At 64.9% G+C, this 18041-nt stretch overlaps 1 protein-coding gene and 1 long non-coding RNA gene across 2 annotated transcripts; both read right to left on the bottom strand.

Moving 5' to 3' along the window:
- Nucleotides 1–3366: 3366 nt before the first annotated feature.
- Nucleotides 3367–11091, bottom strand: LOC142006450 (E3 ubiquitin-protein ligase TRIM39-like; the record flags this gene model as incomplete). The annotated part of the gene is made up of 5 exons (XM_074983232.1): nucleotides 3367–3965; nucleotides 8787–8807; nucleotides 9967–10079; nucleotides 10661–10683; nucleotides 11071–11091. Coding segments are annotated over 5 exons (777 nt in total), but the record flags the coding sequence as incomplete, so codon positions are not given.
- Nucleotides 11092–11230: 139 nt separating this feature from the next.
- LOC142006448 (uncharacterized) lies at nucleotides 11231–16182 on the bottom strand. The gene is made up of 3 exons (XR_012643522.1): nucleotides 16067–16182; nucleotides 11824–11919; nucleotides 11231–11283 (listed from the first exon to the last, which is right to left on the bottom strand). It is a non-coding gene; the product is annotated as an uncharacterized LOC142006448 (long non-coding RNA).
- Nucleotides 16183–18041: the final 1859 nt, after the last annotated feature.

Here is an 18041-nt window from a genome sequence, read left to right as displayed (position 1 = left end):
AGCCCCGAAAGAAGGCAGCCCCAGCGACTCCTGTGAGGAGCAGCGAACAGGAGCAGCTCCCAGGCAGCTCGCCTTTGGGAGGAGCCACATACCTGTTCTCACCTTTCTCGTACGGGGTTTCTCTTGTGCCCTCCAAGGCGGCACTAGAAACAAATAAGGGATCTCTGTCAAGGGAGCAATGGAGAGTGACGTGGCTGGGGAGAGCTCTGGGGTTGTGACCTGCGTGGCATGTGCCGTGTTTGTCTTCCTCCCGAATGAGAGAGAGGATTTTCTCTGGCCCAGGGGTGAGCTGGGAGCCATTTTAGAAGAGAAGGTGAAAGGACTTGAGGCACAAATCCCAACCCTCAGGTCCGTCAGAGAAGGTGAAGTGCGACTTGGCTCAATCTAATTCTTGACCTTCCCCCCCCCCCACCTCACCCCTCCGCTCTCTGATTTGCTCCCCTTGATTATCTTTTTCCGATTTGTCCTCCTCGCTCACCGTTTCGGTTCTCTGGGCCTTAAATCTTGAGTCTGCTCCGGTCCGGCTCTGGGCTGGAGAAGTGGGTCTGTCCCAGGAAAGCTCGTCACCTAATAAACCATTTTGCGAGTCTTTGAAGTGCTACTTGGCTGCTTTTTGGTTTGACAGTGTAGAGACGAGCGGGGCTTCCTCTCTGTTACTGGGCTCCCCGTGCGCTGCGGACACACCCGCTGGGGGGTTGTGTTGAACACGTGTCCGTGGCCTCATCTGTGGTTGTGGTCACTGGGTTGTCGCACTCCCAATGGAGTCGGCCCGTGTGACTGGGACCCCCCTGGGCGCAGCTGTGCGGGGGGGGGGGGCGGTCGGGCGCTGGCGGCTGGAACCGGAACTAACCGGTTTTTCCCGCCCTTTTCCCTCAGCGTTCCATCCCCTCAGAGCTGTTTGCCCCCCAGGGCGCCAGGGGCAGGTTCCCCCCAGGCGTCTGTCAGAGCCGGGGTCGGATGGATGGATGGAGGGACGGACGGACGGACGTCCCAGGGCGGCTGCCCGGCTCTGCCCCCACCCCCGCAGCAGCAGCGCTGTCTGGCCCAGGGCAGAGCCAGCGCGGGCGTCACGCTGCCCAGCGCCGGCCGGCTGCTGCCTGCCAAGGGAGGGGAAGGAGGAGATCGTCCTCCCACCCGCCCGTCTGTCCCCTCACGCCCCATCCGCACCCCTGCCCCCGCCGCCCAGCCGCTGCCTCCCTCCGCTCCCACCGCCCAGGGACTCCTCAGCGCCCCCCGAGGGCTCCCCGCAGGCCAACGGCCGCAGGTCCTGAGCACCCGCCGCCCTGACGGACGCCACCCGGCGCTGCCCGAGGGCAGAGCTCTCCGGCCGGGGGCTGAGCGTGTGGGGTGTGCAGGGCGCTGGGCTGGGGCTGGGCTTCCTGCCCACTGCGACGTCCCCGGTCCCAGCACCGGGTGTTTCATTCCATTATTCCCTGAGAGTGACCCCCCCAACCCCCACCCCCACCCCAAAGCTGTGGCCACCCCCTAGCTCAGGCCGAGCTCCCCTGTGGGGAGCCACGGTTCCCCTGTGGCACTTCGTCCCCACTGCCTCTCTGCTCAGCTCAGCTCACCTGCGGCCAGGCCCAGCCCCAGCCCCAGCCCCCATGACCTCCCCCTCCAGAGCTGAGGTTGGGGCTGGACCCCCCGAGCTCACCCTGGGGCCTGGCTCAGTGCTGCAGGCTGGCCCGAGCCCCCCACACCCAGTGCCCCATCCCAGAGCTGGGACAGCCCCAACAGCCCCCACACCTCAGTGCTGGGGCCAGTTCTCCCCCACATGGGGCCAAGGTCAGCTCAGTCCAGGGCCAGACCCAGCTCTCTGGCCTGTTCCCTTCCCCTGGGCTATGGAAGACACCCCCACGCAGGAGCTAAGGCTGGGGCTGCAGACGCCAGCCCGGCCCAAGTGGCCTCCCCAGAGACGCTGGTGCCAGAAACCACATGAATCCCCCACGCACCCCCACACACACGAGGAGCTGCCAGGGCAGAGCAGCACGGCCCAGACCTGCCCCCAGCCCAGATCAGATCCACCTCTGCAGCTGTGGCTGCCCACGGTCAGCCCCTGAGACCTCCCAACCCCCCAACACACACACACACACACTGAACTTTCTGCCGTCCCCCCTCCACTCACCCTCTCCTACCCCCAGCCTGAGCCCCACACACCAAACCCAGCTGTGAGGTCACCACTCCCACCCCATCCTCCCCCGACCCAACCCTGCGCCAACCCTGCAGGAGTGAGGAGCACAGAGACAGTGGGTGGGTCACGCTCAGGTGTTTATTGCTACGAACGTTTCTCTTTCATTTCCCGAACTCGCCCGCAGTGACACAGAGCAGCCACGTTTTCCGAACCGGGACGCGACACCCACGCGCGACGCCGGGAAATGGGCGGGTGGTGCTGCACAGACCAGGCAAACGCTCCTGGGGACGGGAGTGAAGAACCCACGTGGATCATCCCATTTCTCAGACAGGCCGGGCGGGTGCATGTAAAACCCGGTGAAATGGGAATGAGACGAACGCTGGGGTTGCACCCGGCGCTGCTGGAGTAGAACAACTGCTCCGTTTTGTCCCCCCGCGCGTCACACGCAGATGTGGCAGGGCAGGACCTGGGACAGGAGCGACTCCCCCGCCCGGCGCCGTCTGCTGCCCCTGGGCCGGGGGCCGGGCTAGTCCGAGGGCAGCAAACTGCCCTGGGCAGCACCAGGCACTCGGTGTGTGTCAGTATTTCCCACCCGCCTCGCCCGGCGCTGGGGCCCTTTGTCACCGCGCACGGGAGGGGCAAACGCACGGGAGGAGCCAGTGGGTTCTGCACGGCCCGGCTGGGCCCCGCTCACGCCCTGGGGCTGGGCTCGCACCCCCCCGGCTGGCCCAGCTGCTGAGCCCCTTCCCCAGCCCCCCCGGCTGAGGCTGCAGCGCAGAGCGGCCGCACGTACAGCAGGGCCCCGGCCCTCTCCCCTGCCCAGCGCTGCCCCTGGGGCCGCTGCTCCCCCTCCGTGGGCAGAGACTCCCCAGGGCAGGAAATGTGCCAGGTCCCTGGGCCCCCCACTGGGCCTCTCCCCTCCCTGGGCTCCTCTCCCGCCACCTCTTATCTCAGAGGCTCTTCCTCCTGGGGCCTCTCCCCTCCCCTCCCCCATCACACCCACCCCACCGTCCTCCCCTGGGGATCTGGGCTCCTCCTTTCCTGCACTCCAGCCCCCTCCTCACCCCCCTCTCAGCATCGACCTGACCCTGCCCCCACCCGACCCACACTGCCCTGCCCCCCACAGCCTGCAGCTGCTCCCCCAGCTCACAGGCCTGGGCACCGAAGGGGAGAGGGTTGGGGGCAGGCGGGCGATGCCCCTTAGACGTCCCCATAGGAGCAGGGCTGGGGGCTGGTCAGCGCTGGGAGGGGTCAGTCTGTGCCGCGGGGTCACTGCCAGGGACAGGGATTTCCTGCGGCTGCGCTGGGAGGGGGCAGATTGTCAGGGGAGCCGCGTTTGTCCCCCCAGGGTTGGGACCGGGACAGAAGAAAGGGCGGAGGGGCCCGGAGAAGGTGTGGGTGAAAGTGAAGAGATGGGACCTGTCAGTCACATTGTAAAATGAGACCTCGCCCGCCTCGTAGTCCAGGAAAACCCCCACCCGGCCGGGCCTGGCGCTCACAGGGAGCGGGGTCGGGGGGGAGGTACAGGCCTTGTATCCCCCGTCCTTCAGCCGCACAACCCAGTATCCATCCGCAGGGGTGAGTGTGACCTGCCCCTTCCTGCGCACAGATCCCCTGCACACCCCCAGGTCCCACTCACTCGTGTCTCCCACCTCCACCTCCCAGCAACACCTCCCGCCCGTGAGCCACTCCGCGCCCAGCACACAGGGACAAGGATCAAATCTCTCGGCGTTGTGGGGCAGATCCTGGCGGGCGTCTCCGCGTCTCACACGTTTCCCATCCTCAGACAGGACGAGTCGGGGATGAGCCGTGTCTGGATCCAGAGTGACGTCCACTGGGGAGAGTCACAGAGTCAGTGCGGGGGCAGGGCTGGTCCCTGGGGTCAGAGGGAAATGAACCTGCGCCCCAGTGATCGCTCTGGGGGGTGTTGTCTGAGGGGGGTCAGGGCCCCTCTGCCTGGGAGGAGACGCTGAGGGGGGAGGGGGGAGAAGGTGTCAGGGAGGGCGGAGGAGGGGCCAGGCTCACAGCTGGAGAGGAGAGAGAAGGGGCAGGTGATGGGGAGGTGTGAAGGGGGAAGGGCAGGTGATGGGGGAGGGGCGCAATGAGGGCAATGGGGGGCCGAGGAGCAGACCCCATAAGCCCTGGGAGGGATGAAGGGGGGTACCGGGGGCTGCAGAGGGTGAGGGAAGGGGCAGCAAGGGGCGGGGCTGAGGGCTGTGAGGCGATGGGGAGCTCCCATGGGGCAGGGGACCAAGGGGAGGGACGGGTGCTGGGTGGGGGGCTGAGGGGTGGGGCAGGTGCCAGCACCATGGGGGGCAGGGAATGGGCAGCCCCAGGGCACAGAGTGAGGCAGGCGCCCGGGGGCCGAGGGACCGGCCGGGGCAGAGCAGCCCCAGTGGGGGAGGAAGGAAGGAGGAGGGGGGTGCCGGGGGCTGCAGGGGGGAGGGGAGGAGCAGGGGGTGGGGGCAGAACAGGGCGATGGGAGGGGCAGCACTGGGGCAATTAAGGGGCAGGAGTGGGGGCAGCTCCAGGCCCACAGACAGGAGTGAGGGGCTGGGCTGGGGCGGTGGCCCAGGGACAAGGGGAGGGCAGGAGTCGAGCTGGCCTCTGGGGCACAGAGCAGGAGGGGGAGGGGCGACACCCCAGCACACAGGAGGTGAACAGGGGCAGGGGGAGGAGGAGGCTCCAGGGGAAAGGAGGGGGCAGGGGAAGGAGACAAAGGGGGTGAGCAGGGAGGCAGGTACCAGGGGAAGGGGGAAGAGTGGGGCAGATCTCAGGACACAATAGGGCAGTGAGGGGAGGGGCGGGTGCCAGGAATAGGGAGGTGTGGGGGAGGGGGAGTGAGCAGGGAGGGATGGGGGGTGGGTGGGGCAGAGGGGCAGCTGCAAGGAGGGCAGAGGGGGGAGGGACGTGGGCACCAGGGGCCAGAGATGGGGGAGGGAAGGGCCCACGTCGGGGACACAAAGGAGACGAGGGACGAGACACGGGGCAGACAGAGGGGCAAAGGGAAGGGCCGGCACCAGGGGCAGACGGGACAATGGCTGAGAGGGGGCTCAGGGGGCAGAGGAGCGGTGAACAGAGGGGCTGGCACCAAGGGACCAGAGGGGAGGGGGTGCAGGTGTCAGGGAGGCAGGAGATGAGGGGAGGGTATGGGGAGAACTAAGGGACAGGGGGCAGAAGGGGGGGTGAGGGGAGGGGCAGGCAGCAGTGGTGGGGGGTGGGAAGAGGAAGAGGATGGCACGGGGGGGCAGGGGGGATGTGGTCTCTCTCGGGGGAGGGGAAGAGGGAGGAGATGGTTCTGGGGGGGCAGAGGGGGAGGGGAGCTGTGGGGGGAGGGGAAGAGAGAGAGGAGGCAGTTCTGGGGGGCAGAGGGGAGCTGTGGTCTCTGTGGGGGGAGGGGAAGAAGGAGGAGGCAGTTCTGGGGGGGCAGAGGGGGAGGGGAGCTCTAGACTCTGTGGGGGGAGGGGGAGAGGAAGGAGGCGGTTCTGGGGGGCAGAGGGGAGCTGTGGTCTCTGTGGGGGGAGGGAAAGAAGGAGGAGGCAGTTCTGGGGGGCAGAGGGGGAGAGGGAGGAGGCAGATCTGGGGGGCAGAGGGGAGCTGTGGTCTCTGTGGGGGGAGGGGAAGGGGGAGGAGAGAGTTCGCAGAGGGAAGACGGGAGCTGTGGTCTCTGTGGGGGGAGGGGAAGAGGGAGGAGGCAGTTCAGGGGGGCAGAGGGGGAGGGGGAGAGGGAGGAGGCAGTTCTGGGGAGCAGAGGGGAGCTGTGGTCTCTCCGGGGGGAGGGGGGAGGCGGTTCTGGGGGGCAGAGGGGGAGAGGACCTGTGGTCTCTGTGGGGGGAGGGGAAGAGGGAAGAGGCAGTTCTGGGGGGCAGAGGGGAGCTGTGGTCTCTGTGGGGGGAGGGGAAGGGGAGGAGGCAGTTCTGGGGGGGCAGAGGGGATCTGTGGTCTCTGTGAGGGGAGGGGGAGAGGGAGGAGGCAGTTCTGGGGGGGCAGAGGGGAGCTGTGGTCTCTGTGGGGGGAGGGGAAGGAGGAGGAGGAAGTTCTGGGGGGCAGAGGGGAGCTGTGGTCTCTCCGGGGGGTGGGGGGAGGCGGTTCTGCGGGGCAGAGGGGGAGGGGAGCTGTGGTCTCTGTGGGGGGAGGGGAAGAGGGAAGAGGCAGTTCTGGGGGGAAGAGGGGAGCTCTGGTCTCTGTGGGGGGAGGGGAAGGGGAGGAGGCAGTTCGGGGGGGGCAGACGGGAGCTGTCACCTCTGTGGGGGGAGGGGGAGAGGGAGGAGGCGGTTCTGGGGGGAAGAGGGGAGCTCTGGTCTCTGTGGGGGGAGGGGAAGAGGGAGGAGGCAGTTCTGGGGGGCAGAGGGGAGCTGTGGTCTCTGTGGGGGGAGGGGGAGAGGGAGGAGGCGGTTCTAGGGGGAGAGGGGAGCTGTGGTCTCTGTGGGGGGAGGGGGAGAGGGAGGAGGCAGTTCTGGGGGGCAGAGGGGAGCTGTGGTCTCTGTGGGGGGAGGGGGAGAGGGAGGAGGCGGTTCTGGGGGGCAGAGGGGAGCTGTGGTCTCTGTGGGGGGAGGGGAAGGGGGAGGAGGCAGTTATGGGGGGCAGAGGGGAGCTGTGGTGTCTGTGGGGGGAGGGGAAGGGGGAGGAGGCAGTTCTGGGGGGGCAGAGGGGAGCTGTGGCCTCTGTGGGGGGAGGGGGAGAGGGAGGAGGTAGTTCTGGGGGGCAGAGGGGAGCTGTGGTCTCTGTGGGGGGAGGGGGAGAGGGAGGAGGCAGTTCTGGGGGGCAGAGGGGAGCTGTGGTCTCTGTGCGGGGAGGGGAAGAGGGAGGAGGCGGTTCTGGGGGGCAGAGGGGAGCTGTGGTCTCTGTGGGGGGAGGGGAAGGGGGAGGAGGCAGTTCTGGGGGGGCAGAGGGGAGCTGTGGTCTCTGTGGGGGGAGGGGAAGGGGGAGGAGGCAGTTATGGGGGGCAGAGGGGAGCTGTGGTCTCTGTGGGGGGAGGGGGAGAGGGAGGAGGCAGTTCTGGGGGGGCAGAGGAGAGCTGTGGTCTCTGTGGGGGGAGGGGGGGAGGGAGGAGGCGGTTCTAGGGGGCAGAGGGGAGCTGTGGTCTCTGTGGGGGGAGGGGAAGGGGAGGAGGCAGTTCTGGGGGGGCAGAGGGGAGCTGTGGTCTCTGTGGGGGGAGGGGGAGAGGGAGAAGGCGGTTCTGGGGGGCAGAGGGGAGCTGTGGTCTCTGTGGGGGGAGGGGAAGGGGAGGAGGCAGTTCTGGGGGGGCAGAGGGGAGCTGTGGTCTCTGTGGGGGGAGGGGGAGAGGGAGAAGGCGGTTCTGGGGGGCAGAGGGGAGCTGTGGTCTCTGTGGGGGGGAGGGGAAGAGGGAGGAGGCAGTTCTGGGGGGAATAGGGGAGCTGTGGTCTCTGTGGGGGGAGGGGGAGAGGGAGGAGGCAGTTCTGGGGGGCAGAGGGGAGCTGTGGTCTCTGTGGGGGGAGGGGGAGAGGGAGGAGGCAGTTCTGGGGGGCAGAGGGGGAGGGAGAGAGAGGAGGCAGTTCAGGGGGGCAGAGGGGAGCTGTGGTCTCTGTGGGGGGAGGGGGAGAGGGAGAAGGCGGTTCTGGGGGGCAGAGGGGGAGGGGAGCTGTGGTCTCTGTGGGGGGGAGGGGAAGAGGGAGGAGGCAGTTCTGGGGGGAATAGGGGAGCTGTGGTCTCTGTGGGGGGAGGGGGAGAGGGAGGAGGCGGTTCTAGGGGGCAGAGGGGAGCTGTGGTCTCTGTGGGGGGAGGGGGAGAGGGAGGAGGCAGTTCTGGGGGGAAGAGGGGAGCTGTGGTCTCTGTGGGGGGAGGGGGGGAGGGAGGAGGGAGTTCAGGGGGGCAGACGGGAGTTGTGGTCTCTGTGGGGGGAGGGGGAGAGGGAGGAGGGAGTTCGGAGGGGGCAGACGGGGGGAGGCGGGTCCCTGCTGAGAGCCCCAGGAAAGCTGCCCTGGGCTCCGGTCAGTGGCGCTCACACGGCGGCGGAGACCCTGGTGGAAGCCCTGGGTGACTCCCAGCTCGGTGGGGACGGGGCTCAGCGGGTTCAGCTCCACGCAGGGCAGGAACCGACGGGAGCTGGACTGAGTTCAGGCGCCGGCAGAGGGAAATACGGGAGTCTGGGCCCAGCCTGGGACCCGGCTCACCCACTGACTCCCGGCCCCTCCCTCCAGCAGGGCAGAGGGGTCGGGGCACAGGGAGGAGGCGGCTCTTTGCCCTGGGGCTGGGCTGGGCTCATGGGGCAGCTCTCAGCCCCTCCCTGGGGTGCCCCCTGCGGGTCTGGTTTTGCTCCTCCTCCCCCACTGGGGGTATCCCCTCCCCCACCAGCTCTGCCGTCTCCCAGGTGTGGGGCCCTGGGCGTGGGGCCAGGAGGGGCTGCAGGGAGGGAGCTGGAGTCACCCACACAGGGTGAACGTCAGTTGCCTGCGAATCCTCGGGCTCGTCCGAGTCCTGCAACGACTGGCAGAGGGAGAGGTGAGAATTCCCACCGCAGAGCCCCCGGAGCAGGGCCGTACGCGGCCCCTCCCCGCAGCACCCGGCTCTGCGCCGCCCCCCAACAGAGCAGTTCTGCAGCCTGCGACTCCCCTCGGCCGGTCTGTGCCCCGTTCCCCGGCCGGGCCCCGGGCAGATCCCGGCACACGCCCCAGCCCAGCCCCGGGATCCTCACCTCTCTCTGCAGCCAGCGACTCTGCAAGGAAAGAGAAAAACCCGTCACTGGCCTGGGTCAGGGCCCCTGGGGCTGGAAGTCACAGCTCTGTCCCACACGGCGAGAGGGGCCTGGGACTCAGGACAAGGGACCAGCTCCTCAGAGGCGTTTCGGCTCCCAGCCGCGCACAGAGAGCCCTCGTGTATCCTCAGCTTGGGCCCGAAGGACGAATGACCCGTCCAGTCCAAGGCTGGGCCCCAGACCCATAGGACAGCCGTCTCTGCCGCCAGCCCTGCTCCGTGTGACTGGGCTGGTGCCGTGTGGTGCAGGGCCCTCGGCCTGGGGCTGGATGTCGCCCTGTTTGCAGCAATTCGCTCTCATTTGCCCCTCTCAGCGGTGCCCAGAAGAACTCCAGTGTCACTGCCCCCTGGCCGGCGCAGGCGGGATGGAGGGAGAGTCTCTCCTGGCGCAGCAGGAGGGGGCGGCCGCAGGGGACGCACCTTCCCTCCACACCCCTGTTCTCGGCCATCCCCGTCTGTACGGGACACCTGCCTTTCTGCTCTGAGCAGCCTCCCTGGGCTCACAGCCCCAGCCCTCCCCAGGAGGGGTCACTGGGGTTTCTCCGGGACTCCAGCCTGACCGTCCCACGCGCGCTGGGCTGCGTTTCTCTGGAGGCCGATGTGACCGGGTTTAACCCACCTGCACAAATCCCCCCAGAAAGTCAATTCCCAGCTCCCTCGCTGGGCACCTCCCCCCAGCACGGACCCACTCAGAGCCCAGCCACACGGCCCCCACATTCGCCCCCAGTTCCCAGCCCACAATTCCAGGCCCCAGTTCCAGACCCGGAGCATCGAGCCGCCAGTTAGAGTGAGTGAAATACACAAGAGTTGTGAGCGACCGACGGAGCCGAGAGCATCAGCCCCGGCACGCGCCTGCCTGGGGACAGAGAGGGAGGCACCCGGGCGCACACATACGGGATTAGCAATTCTCTCCTCAGCTCCCTCTCTCCACACCGGCTCTGCTCCGAGCAGCCTGGGGAGCTGGGACACCAGGGGCTCTGATCCCAGCTCTGATCCTCAGCCACTGACATGAACCCAAACGAAGGAGCTGCCACTTCCTGCCGTCCCCGATTGCCATGGGGGAGCCTCTGCCCCTGCCCGGACCCAGGGGGAGAGAAACCCCCAGCAGCAGCACCCCTCACCCAGGAATCCCGTCACGGCCTCCTGCAGACGGGGCTCCCCAGCGAAATCCCGGATTCTCTGCTCCAGCTCAGGGCACTTGGGCGCCGGACGGGGAGATGTCGCCTTCTCGGCCCTGCAGAGACACCAGTGGGGTTGTTCCTCCTCCTCCTCGGCCCTCAGCTCCTGCCCCCAACGCCGGACAGGGCAGCGGGTGGGGGCTGGGCACAGGCAGAGCTAAGGGGGCCGGGACCTCTGCTGCCCAGGGAATTTAGTGCCTGCACCACCTGCCGGGGCCCAGCCTGGGGCTTGACCCTCAGAGAGAAAATCCAGTGCAGGCAGGGCCAGCCCCAGCCCCCCTCACACCTGGCTGGGCCACTCAGCTCTTCCCACAGGCCCCTCACCTGGGACAGGCTTTGGGCCATGACAGAGCTGGGGCCACGTCCTAGCTGGGCCCTCGGGGTGACAGGCCCCAGCCCCATTTCTGATCTCCTGAGCCAGCCAGGCCCCAGGGAGGGTTCCCAGCCTAGAGCCCTGGGGCAGCTCCCTCCCCAGGGTGGGTCACACACCCACGGTGGCAGCAGCCCCAGGGCTACAGGGAAGGAGGGGGAGGGACCCAGAGGGGGAGACAGTCCCTGGTGGGGGGCTGGGCCTCAGCCTGGTTTCTGAGCCTCGTCCCAGCATGACGGGGGTGGGGGCAGATGGAGCCAGACTTACCTGTTCACAGAGCTTCTGACACCCTAGAGGGGATGGGGAGACAGAGCAGAGAGTCAGTGCCCACGGCCCAGCCTGGCCTTGCCCCACACAGCTCACGCTGCTCCCACGGCCTCAGCCCCACAGGCGGCTCCCCAGGGAGTGGGGGCGCTAACGGGCTGTGCCGGGGTGAGCAGAGCCCTGTCACACCAGCTGCTCTGCAGCGCGGCCGGGCCTCTGCACTGAGCCCTGGGCTTGGAGCTGGGACATGTCACCTGCTTCCCCCCGGCCCCCGCAGCCCCAACTCCCGTCTCTCCGCAGCCCTTAGCCCCCAGCCCTGCAGCCACCCTGGGCCGCGATCACTGCGCTGAGTTCCCCCAGGAGCCCCAGGGGCCGTCCCCTCCCGGCACTGGGCGCGTCCAGCACCGTCTCACCTGCAGCAGTTCCAGCGCTGGCTGCTAACACATCCCCTCCAGCTCCGTGATCAGGGCGCTGAGCTGGGAAATTTCCTCCCCTAGCCGGGTGGCATTTTCCTCCTCCCTCTGCCCGATCTCCGGGGCCAGCTCTCCCAGCCGGGCCAGCAGGAGGCGCTCTCGCTCACCCAGGAACTCCCACGCCACCAGCTGCCTCTCCACGGCGGTCTGCCACTGGGGTGCGCAGAGGGGCCGGGCGGCCACGGGGAGAGAAGGACATGGGACGTGGGACAGGGGCTGTTCTGCGCTGCACAGGGCTTTTCATTCAGCCCAAACCGGCCACTGGCCTCATTGGAGGGTCCGATACTCCAGCCCTGGGCCCAGCCCAGAGCTTCCCCTGTCTCAGCCCCACTCGGCCACAGCTGAGCACCTCGAACAGCGTCACCGGCCTCTCCACCGACCCCCAGAGCTTGAGCGGCAGAGCCAGAGGCTGCTCCCACCCCCTGCGCTGCCCTCACTGTCTCCAGTGGGAATTTCCATTAGGGGCCTGAGCAGCCTGACTCTGACTACTGACTGCCGGGGGTCACTCCTGATTTACACCAGGGGCCTCAGAGCAGGGGCTGCCCCACACTGGTTACTGGGACCCTGAGTTCGCTCCCTGAATCGGCCCTGGAAACACTAACCTTTGAGTGTCGCAGACGCCAACCAGTGCAGACACCCCCCGGTGCTGTCACTGCCCCTGTGCAAATCACCTGGGCAGGGCCGGGCACCTACCCACAGCCTCTCGCTCTCCTCGGCCCAGGCGGATTTCAGGCCCACGAGCTCCTTTCTCTGCTCCCGCAGGCGCTGCAGGTGGCTCAGGAGTTGCTCCTGCAAACACAGACAGTGGCTCTGGGGCTGGTTTGGGGCCATTGGTTTGTGTCCAGCGAAAACAGTGTCACGGAGCAGAGTGGGGCTGGGGGGCAGCTTCCCATTTTCCAGCCCCCTGAGAAGTGACCCCAGCTCCAGGGTATCCCCCCCGCAGCACTGCTGGGCCTGGCCCAGTTTCACCCAAGCACCAGGGGCTGCAGGTGGCTGGGTCATATTATCAGACAGGTCTGTGGCTCCACCCCAGGGCCAGTGAGACCCACGTAGGAGGCACTGTCATTGCAGAGAAGCTGCCCCTGTGACACCCAGCCCAGCAGGGACCCGTTCCCTACCCTCTACTCCTGGGCAGCCTCCTCCACGGGCACCACCATGTGAGCGCGGTGAGTCCTGGACCTGTCGCACACCACGCAGATGGGGCTTTGATCCTCCTGGCAGAAGAGTTTCAGAGCCTCCTGGTGCCTCTCACACACTCGCTGCCCCTCGGGCTCCGGCCCCGCCGGGGCTCGCAGGCGTTTCACTAACTCCACCAGGTTCCCCAGCTGCCGGTTGGGCTGCAGGTTTCTCTGCCGGGTGGTTTCTCTGCACTGGGGGCAGAAGAAGTTGGGCTTCTTCCCGGAAGCTCCTGGCCAGGTCCCCGCAGCCATGGCCCCGGCGCACGCGGGCAGCAGCCGCTGCAGTTCAGTGTCACACCCGGAGCGTGTTTGGCCGCAGCTCGGGGGCTTCTCCTCCTGCTGCTCCCACCAGGCCCTGTGCGGAGCGGTGGGAATAGAATAACCCCCAGCCCCGGGGCCAGGGCGAGCGAAGAGTTAACTCCGGCCCCTCCCCCCGGCCACGGGCAGAGTCTGGGCCGGGCTGGGGCAGTGGCGGCTCCTCGCGGCCCCAGCTCGGGGCTGTGGCCGGTGGGGGGGGGCGGGAAGGGCGGACGGGGTCGGGACCGGACCTGGTGCCGCTGCTGCCCCCGGGGCACGTGGGGGGAGGGGCAGCGCCGGGCTCTGCTCACACCCACCGCCCCGCGGGGGCGGGAACAAACCCCCCGGCCCCGCCCCCCGGGAGAGGCGGGAACCAGACACTGAGCTCCGCCCCCGGCCTCGGGCTCCAGCGCCGCGCGGGGCGCGGGGCGCACCCGCTGGGAGGGGGGAAGGGTGTTTTTCTCCCCTCTCACCACAGCCCCTCGCGCGCCCCCCGCCCGGCGAGTCCGTCGGCAGCACCTCGGGCGGTCAATGACCCCTCCCAGCCCATCCCCCACCCAGCGCGAGCCCGGCCCGGCCCAGCCCGGGGCCCAACCGACCCCGCACACATCCAGCGCTGCGGCAGCGCCTCACCACAACCAGCGTCCTGTGCTGCAGCCCAGTCCCGCGCGCCTTCGAATTGCCCCGCCCCGCTCCTCCATTGGCCGTCAACTTGCCTCCGCGATCCGCCATTGGTCGTGAAGAGAACCAATCCGCTTCCGGCTTTGACCAGTTGAGTCTGCCTTTCCTGCCATTGGTCGCCTGCTCTGATCCCGTCTCTGTCATGGAGTGTCAATCCAGGCAATCCTCACTCCCATTGGCTACAGCGAGCCAATCCCGTTTTCTCATTGGCCAAAAAACCCTAACCTGTCTCTCTATTGGCCATAAAACACAAGAGTCCGCCTCTTTCTCAGTTGCTGCTCAGTTCCTGGACGAACCCCTTTTGCTGGCGCCGCGAGCCCGGGCTCAGGACAGGATTGGGGGCGGGGTTGTGAGAGCTCTGGGTGGGGACACAGGCTGTGGGCGGGGCCGGGCTCAGGACAGGTTTGGGGGCGGGGCTATGAGAGCTGTGGGTGGGGACACAGGCTGTGGGCGGGGCCGGGCTCAGGACAGGTTTTGGGGGGGTGGGAGCTGCGGGACTCCTGTGATTTCTAGTCATTTCTTTTCCCAGCTCGGCGCTTGTGTGGGGCTTGTCCGGCCGCGCCGTTGCCGGGATTTCCGTGTGTGTGATTCCCGCCCGGCCCCCGGGGCGGCTCCGCTTGTGGGCCCAGTTTGTGCTGTTGAATAGAAGACAACAAGCACAGCACTGGGGCACCTCACAGGCTAACAGACAATTTGGAGCATGAGCTTTGGTGGGCAAAGACCTGCTTCGCCAGATGCACGAGTGGGGGGTGGGGGGTTCAGAGGAGGATTTAAAGGGGGGTCCCAGTTAAAGGGGGGGCCAGAGCTGACAAGGTCTATTCAGTCAGGGTGGAAATGACCCATTAGCGGAAGGATACTTGTCAGCTCTGCCCCTTCCTTGTACTGGCCCCCCCTTTAAATCCTCCTCTGAATCTTCCCCTACTCATGCATCTGACGAAGCGGGTCTTTGCCACGAACGCTCCTGCCCCACAATGTGTGTCAGTCTGTGGCTCCCCAGCGCTGCCTGTTGCTCTCGAGGACACAGACTGACCCGCTACCGCGCTGAGAGCTTAACAGAAGTAAAATGAAATGGACCCACGTGCCCGCTCCTGTTGTACACAGGGAGCCTGGGCAGGAGGCGGGCTCTGCTGGGTAACGGCCAATGGCGGGGCAGGCTGGGCCGTGCAGGCCCATGACAGAGCGGGATTGGCTAGTCTGGCAGCCAATGGCACAAGGAAGCCAATCTGGACGAGCGGACTGTTTCGGAGCGGGCTGGGCGCCGGCCGACCTATACCTGAGCAGGATTGGTTGGACAGGCGGCCTATGGCGGAGCGGGATTGGCTGGACTAGCGGCCAATAGCGAGACAGCGCCCCGGGGGCACCAGACGGCGCCGGGCGGGGGAGTCGGTCCTGTCCCAGTTCCTGCCCTGCGACATCTGCGTGTGACTCGCGGGGGCACAAAACGGAGCAGTTGTTCTACTCCAGCAGCGCCGGGTGCAACCCCAGCGCTCGTCTCATTCCCATTTCACCGGGTTTTACACGCACCCGCCCGGCGTGTCTGAGAAATGGGATTATCCACGTGGGTTCTTCACTCCCGTCCCCAGGAACGTTTGCCTGGTCTGTGCAGCACCACCCGCCCATTTCCCGGCGTCGCGCGTGGGTGTCGCGTCCTGGTTTGGAAAACGTGGCTGCTCTGTGTCACTGCGGGCGTGTTCGGGAAATGAGGCAGAAGAGTTCGTAGCAATAAACAGCTGGGAGTGACCCACCCAGTGTCTCTGTGCTCCTCATTGTTTGCTTATAATGTGGACACAAGGTTTGGTTGGGGGAGGAGAGGGTGAGAGTGGCCACCTCCCAGCTGGGTTTGGTATGTGGGGGTCAGGTTGGGCAGGGAATAGAGAAGGATGAGTAGAGACAAGAAAGCAACAAGGGGTGGGTGGGGGTGTGAGAGAGAGAGGTGCCTCCCCGCCCGCTCTGGGCAGCTCCCAGCCGGCCCTGGGTAGCCGACCAGAAGGCGAGACCCCACCCCGCCAAAGGGGTCCGAGGACCCGGCCAGACCGAGCCGCGACCCCGCCTGCGATGTTAGGCGAGAGCGCCGGCCCAGGGGGATGCACCGGACCCCGCCCAAGGGCCACCCAGGGGGAAGGGACTGACGGAGATGAAGAGAACAAAAGTGAATGGAAGAATTTGAGTTAGGGGACGTTAGGGGAAACAAACTTACTATGTTTATTAAGTATAACTATCAATAAAATTTATGTTCATTTATATTGTATTAGACTATACTATATTAACTAGACTTTAACCTTTTATACGATACCCCTCTATACAAATACACATTAATTAAAGAGAGCAGGTAAATGGAAATGGATGTTTAGATTCTCAGGCTACTGCGGCTGGTGCCCGCAGTTCCCGGTGGTTACCAGCCTATCTCTGAAGGGAGTCCGGGTGGGGGTGCTACTTCCCACCCGGTACTGCGATAGCTTGCGGATCCAAACAATAGGAGTAGGATAGGGTATATGTTAATTAGCTATACTAATTATCTATCCTAATACTAACAGTACTAACATACTTAACATCACCTTGGTATTTACATTTATGTTACATGGGAAAGTCTGGCCTGGGCCTTAAGGCCCGGCCTCTACACAGTTAAATGAAAGGTGACACGTCGGTAGTCTTTATCTAGAGTTAGTGGTCAAGTCCAGTAATCATATTTAAGTGAACAGTCAAGTCCGGTGTTTATAACATCTAGTAATGAAGTGGTCGGTGGTCAGATAGGTTAGTTAGAACGGCGGAGGTAGTGTTACCGCAGATGAGATGGTCCAGGTAGGCACTGCCAGGCGATGACGTGGCCGTAGGAGCGGCATCGATGAGATGACGTTGCTGGGCCTCCGGTTTCCTCACCGGGTACGCAGTACCCGCGGCAGAAGCCACGGGCCAGTTCGCCACCCAGTGAGTACGCCTGAAGGCCCACTTGTAGCTCCTAGATGCGAGCGCGGTGCTGGGGCTTGGGGAGGCGCTTGAACAACGGCTGACAGTGATTTCAGCTCTAGGCGGTGCCCCCTAAAGGGCAGCTGCCTCAGTGATTTCAGCTCCTCTTTGCTCTCTTCCTGAGCTGGCCTAAGGGTCAGCAGACGTTGCCATGGCAACCGATGCTCCCCAATGCGGCAGCAGCGATTATGATAGCTAGCTCCCAGGGCCACAGAATGGTGGGTGGCTGCTGAATTTATAGAGCAGTCTCATGAATATGTATGACATGATTATCATACGAGAGTTCTATACCTGCCGTTTTCAACCAGGTCCTCCAGGCCGTGGAAGTTGCTAGAAACTCCCCACCTGCGCCCAATCAGAGGCCGGGATTTTGAACCTGGCCCATGAGGTGTTTATGAGTTCAGGTTACCGGGGAAACCAACTGACACAGAGTGACCGTTGCAGGGGGCTGCTAAACGGCAGCCTCTGTATCTTTAGATTCTGCCTGTACCTGCATTGATGTTTAATGGCCAAAGGCTTGTTCCCCCTGGCCCACAGGGACGATAATGCCCAAGGGATAAAAATCCCTGACACAGACCATTGTTGATCAGGAGTTTTCGCTCCACGACCCTCAGGAGCGCCTCGTAAATGGAGGATTTTATCCCTATCAGTGGTACCGAATAGAGGGAACTGCAGTTTGGGATTGTCCCGGGTATAAAGATTCCTTTTGTCTAGACACTTGCAAGTACTTTCCCCATTTATGTGAGTGTACATAAAAACAGCTGGACGGCCCTTAGCGGGTACCAGAATTCCTGGAGTCTGACCTGTCCCCATCATTGCTTTTCTCCCTGTGAGGCACCGAATGGAAGTTCGCCTGGCTCATAGGGTGCAAGGCAGTGAACCGAATTTCACCTGGCTCACAAGATCTCTCCCTGCAAGGCATCGAACTGAAGTTCACCTGGTTACAGAGTGTGAGGCACTGGACCAAAGCCCCCCTGGCTCACGGGGGGGATGTTCCCAGCACACGCTCCAGCCCAACAGGACGCCTGGCGGGACTTAAGTCTGCCCGGGCTTAGGGATATCATTAATGGTTAGTCTTACTTCAGAACAGAAAAAGAGGGAGGCAACAAAGCTTCCCACAGTTCCATGTGTCGAAAGAGAGTCTTGGCACCACACCAGTTTTTAGTGTCTGAACACAGAGGGCCCAGCGCATGGCTGCCTCACTAGAGACACCGGTGTGCGCTTTGGGAACAGAGACATACAAAACAGGCCTAATAGAGAAAGACAGACACAGACACACACAGAACGTTAGCTGCTCCACAAAGGTGGAACCCGTAGCTCCCCCTTACCCTGATGACCAGCCAGCACTCCGGTCCCAAGCCCCTGCGGGGAGATTTTGTAACAGGTATCCCCCTTACCTTCTATTGAGCGCTCTTCAGAGGCTTGGAGGTCGGGCGCTGGCCCCCCCATCCGGGCAAGTGGTGCGTTGGGATCTCGGTGGAACCTCCAGATTGCTGAAGCACAAGACGTCTCTGTGTAGGCGGCGAACGTTCAGCTTTACTGAATTCAATAAGGCAACAGAGGAGCCAAACTGGACAGGAGTAAAACCAGGCCCAGCAAGGCTGCTTGGTGCAGCGAACTCTGGTATTTTATCCCCTCACACAAACAACGCCCAGTGTCAGAGGCAATTAGTTAGAGCAGCGTGAATCACTTTCCAAAGAGAAACTGTTATCAGCAAAGAGAAACAGGTACCGGGGAGCTGGAGCCCCAACTCCAAACAGCCCATTATCGCATTCCATAGAGCTCATCCTC

This window comes from Carettochelys insculpta, unplaced genomic scaffold (genome assembly GCF_033958435.1).
Source record: "Carettochelys insculpta isolate YL-2023 unplaced genomic scaffold, ASM3395843v1 scaffold_0066, whole genome shotgun sequence".
Taxonomy (NCBI): Eukaryota; Metazoa; Chordata; order Testudines; family Carettochelyidae; genus Carettochelys; species Carettochelys insculpta.
Note: the sequence above shows the minus strand (reverse complement) of the source record. Positions and strands in the feature narration are given on the sequence as shown.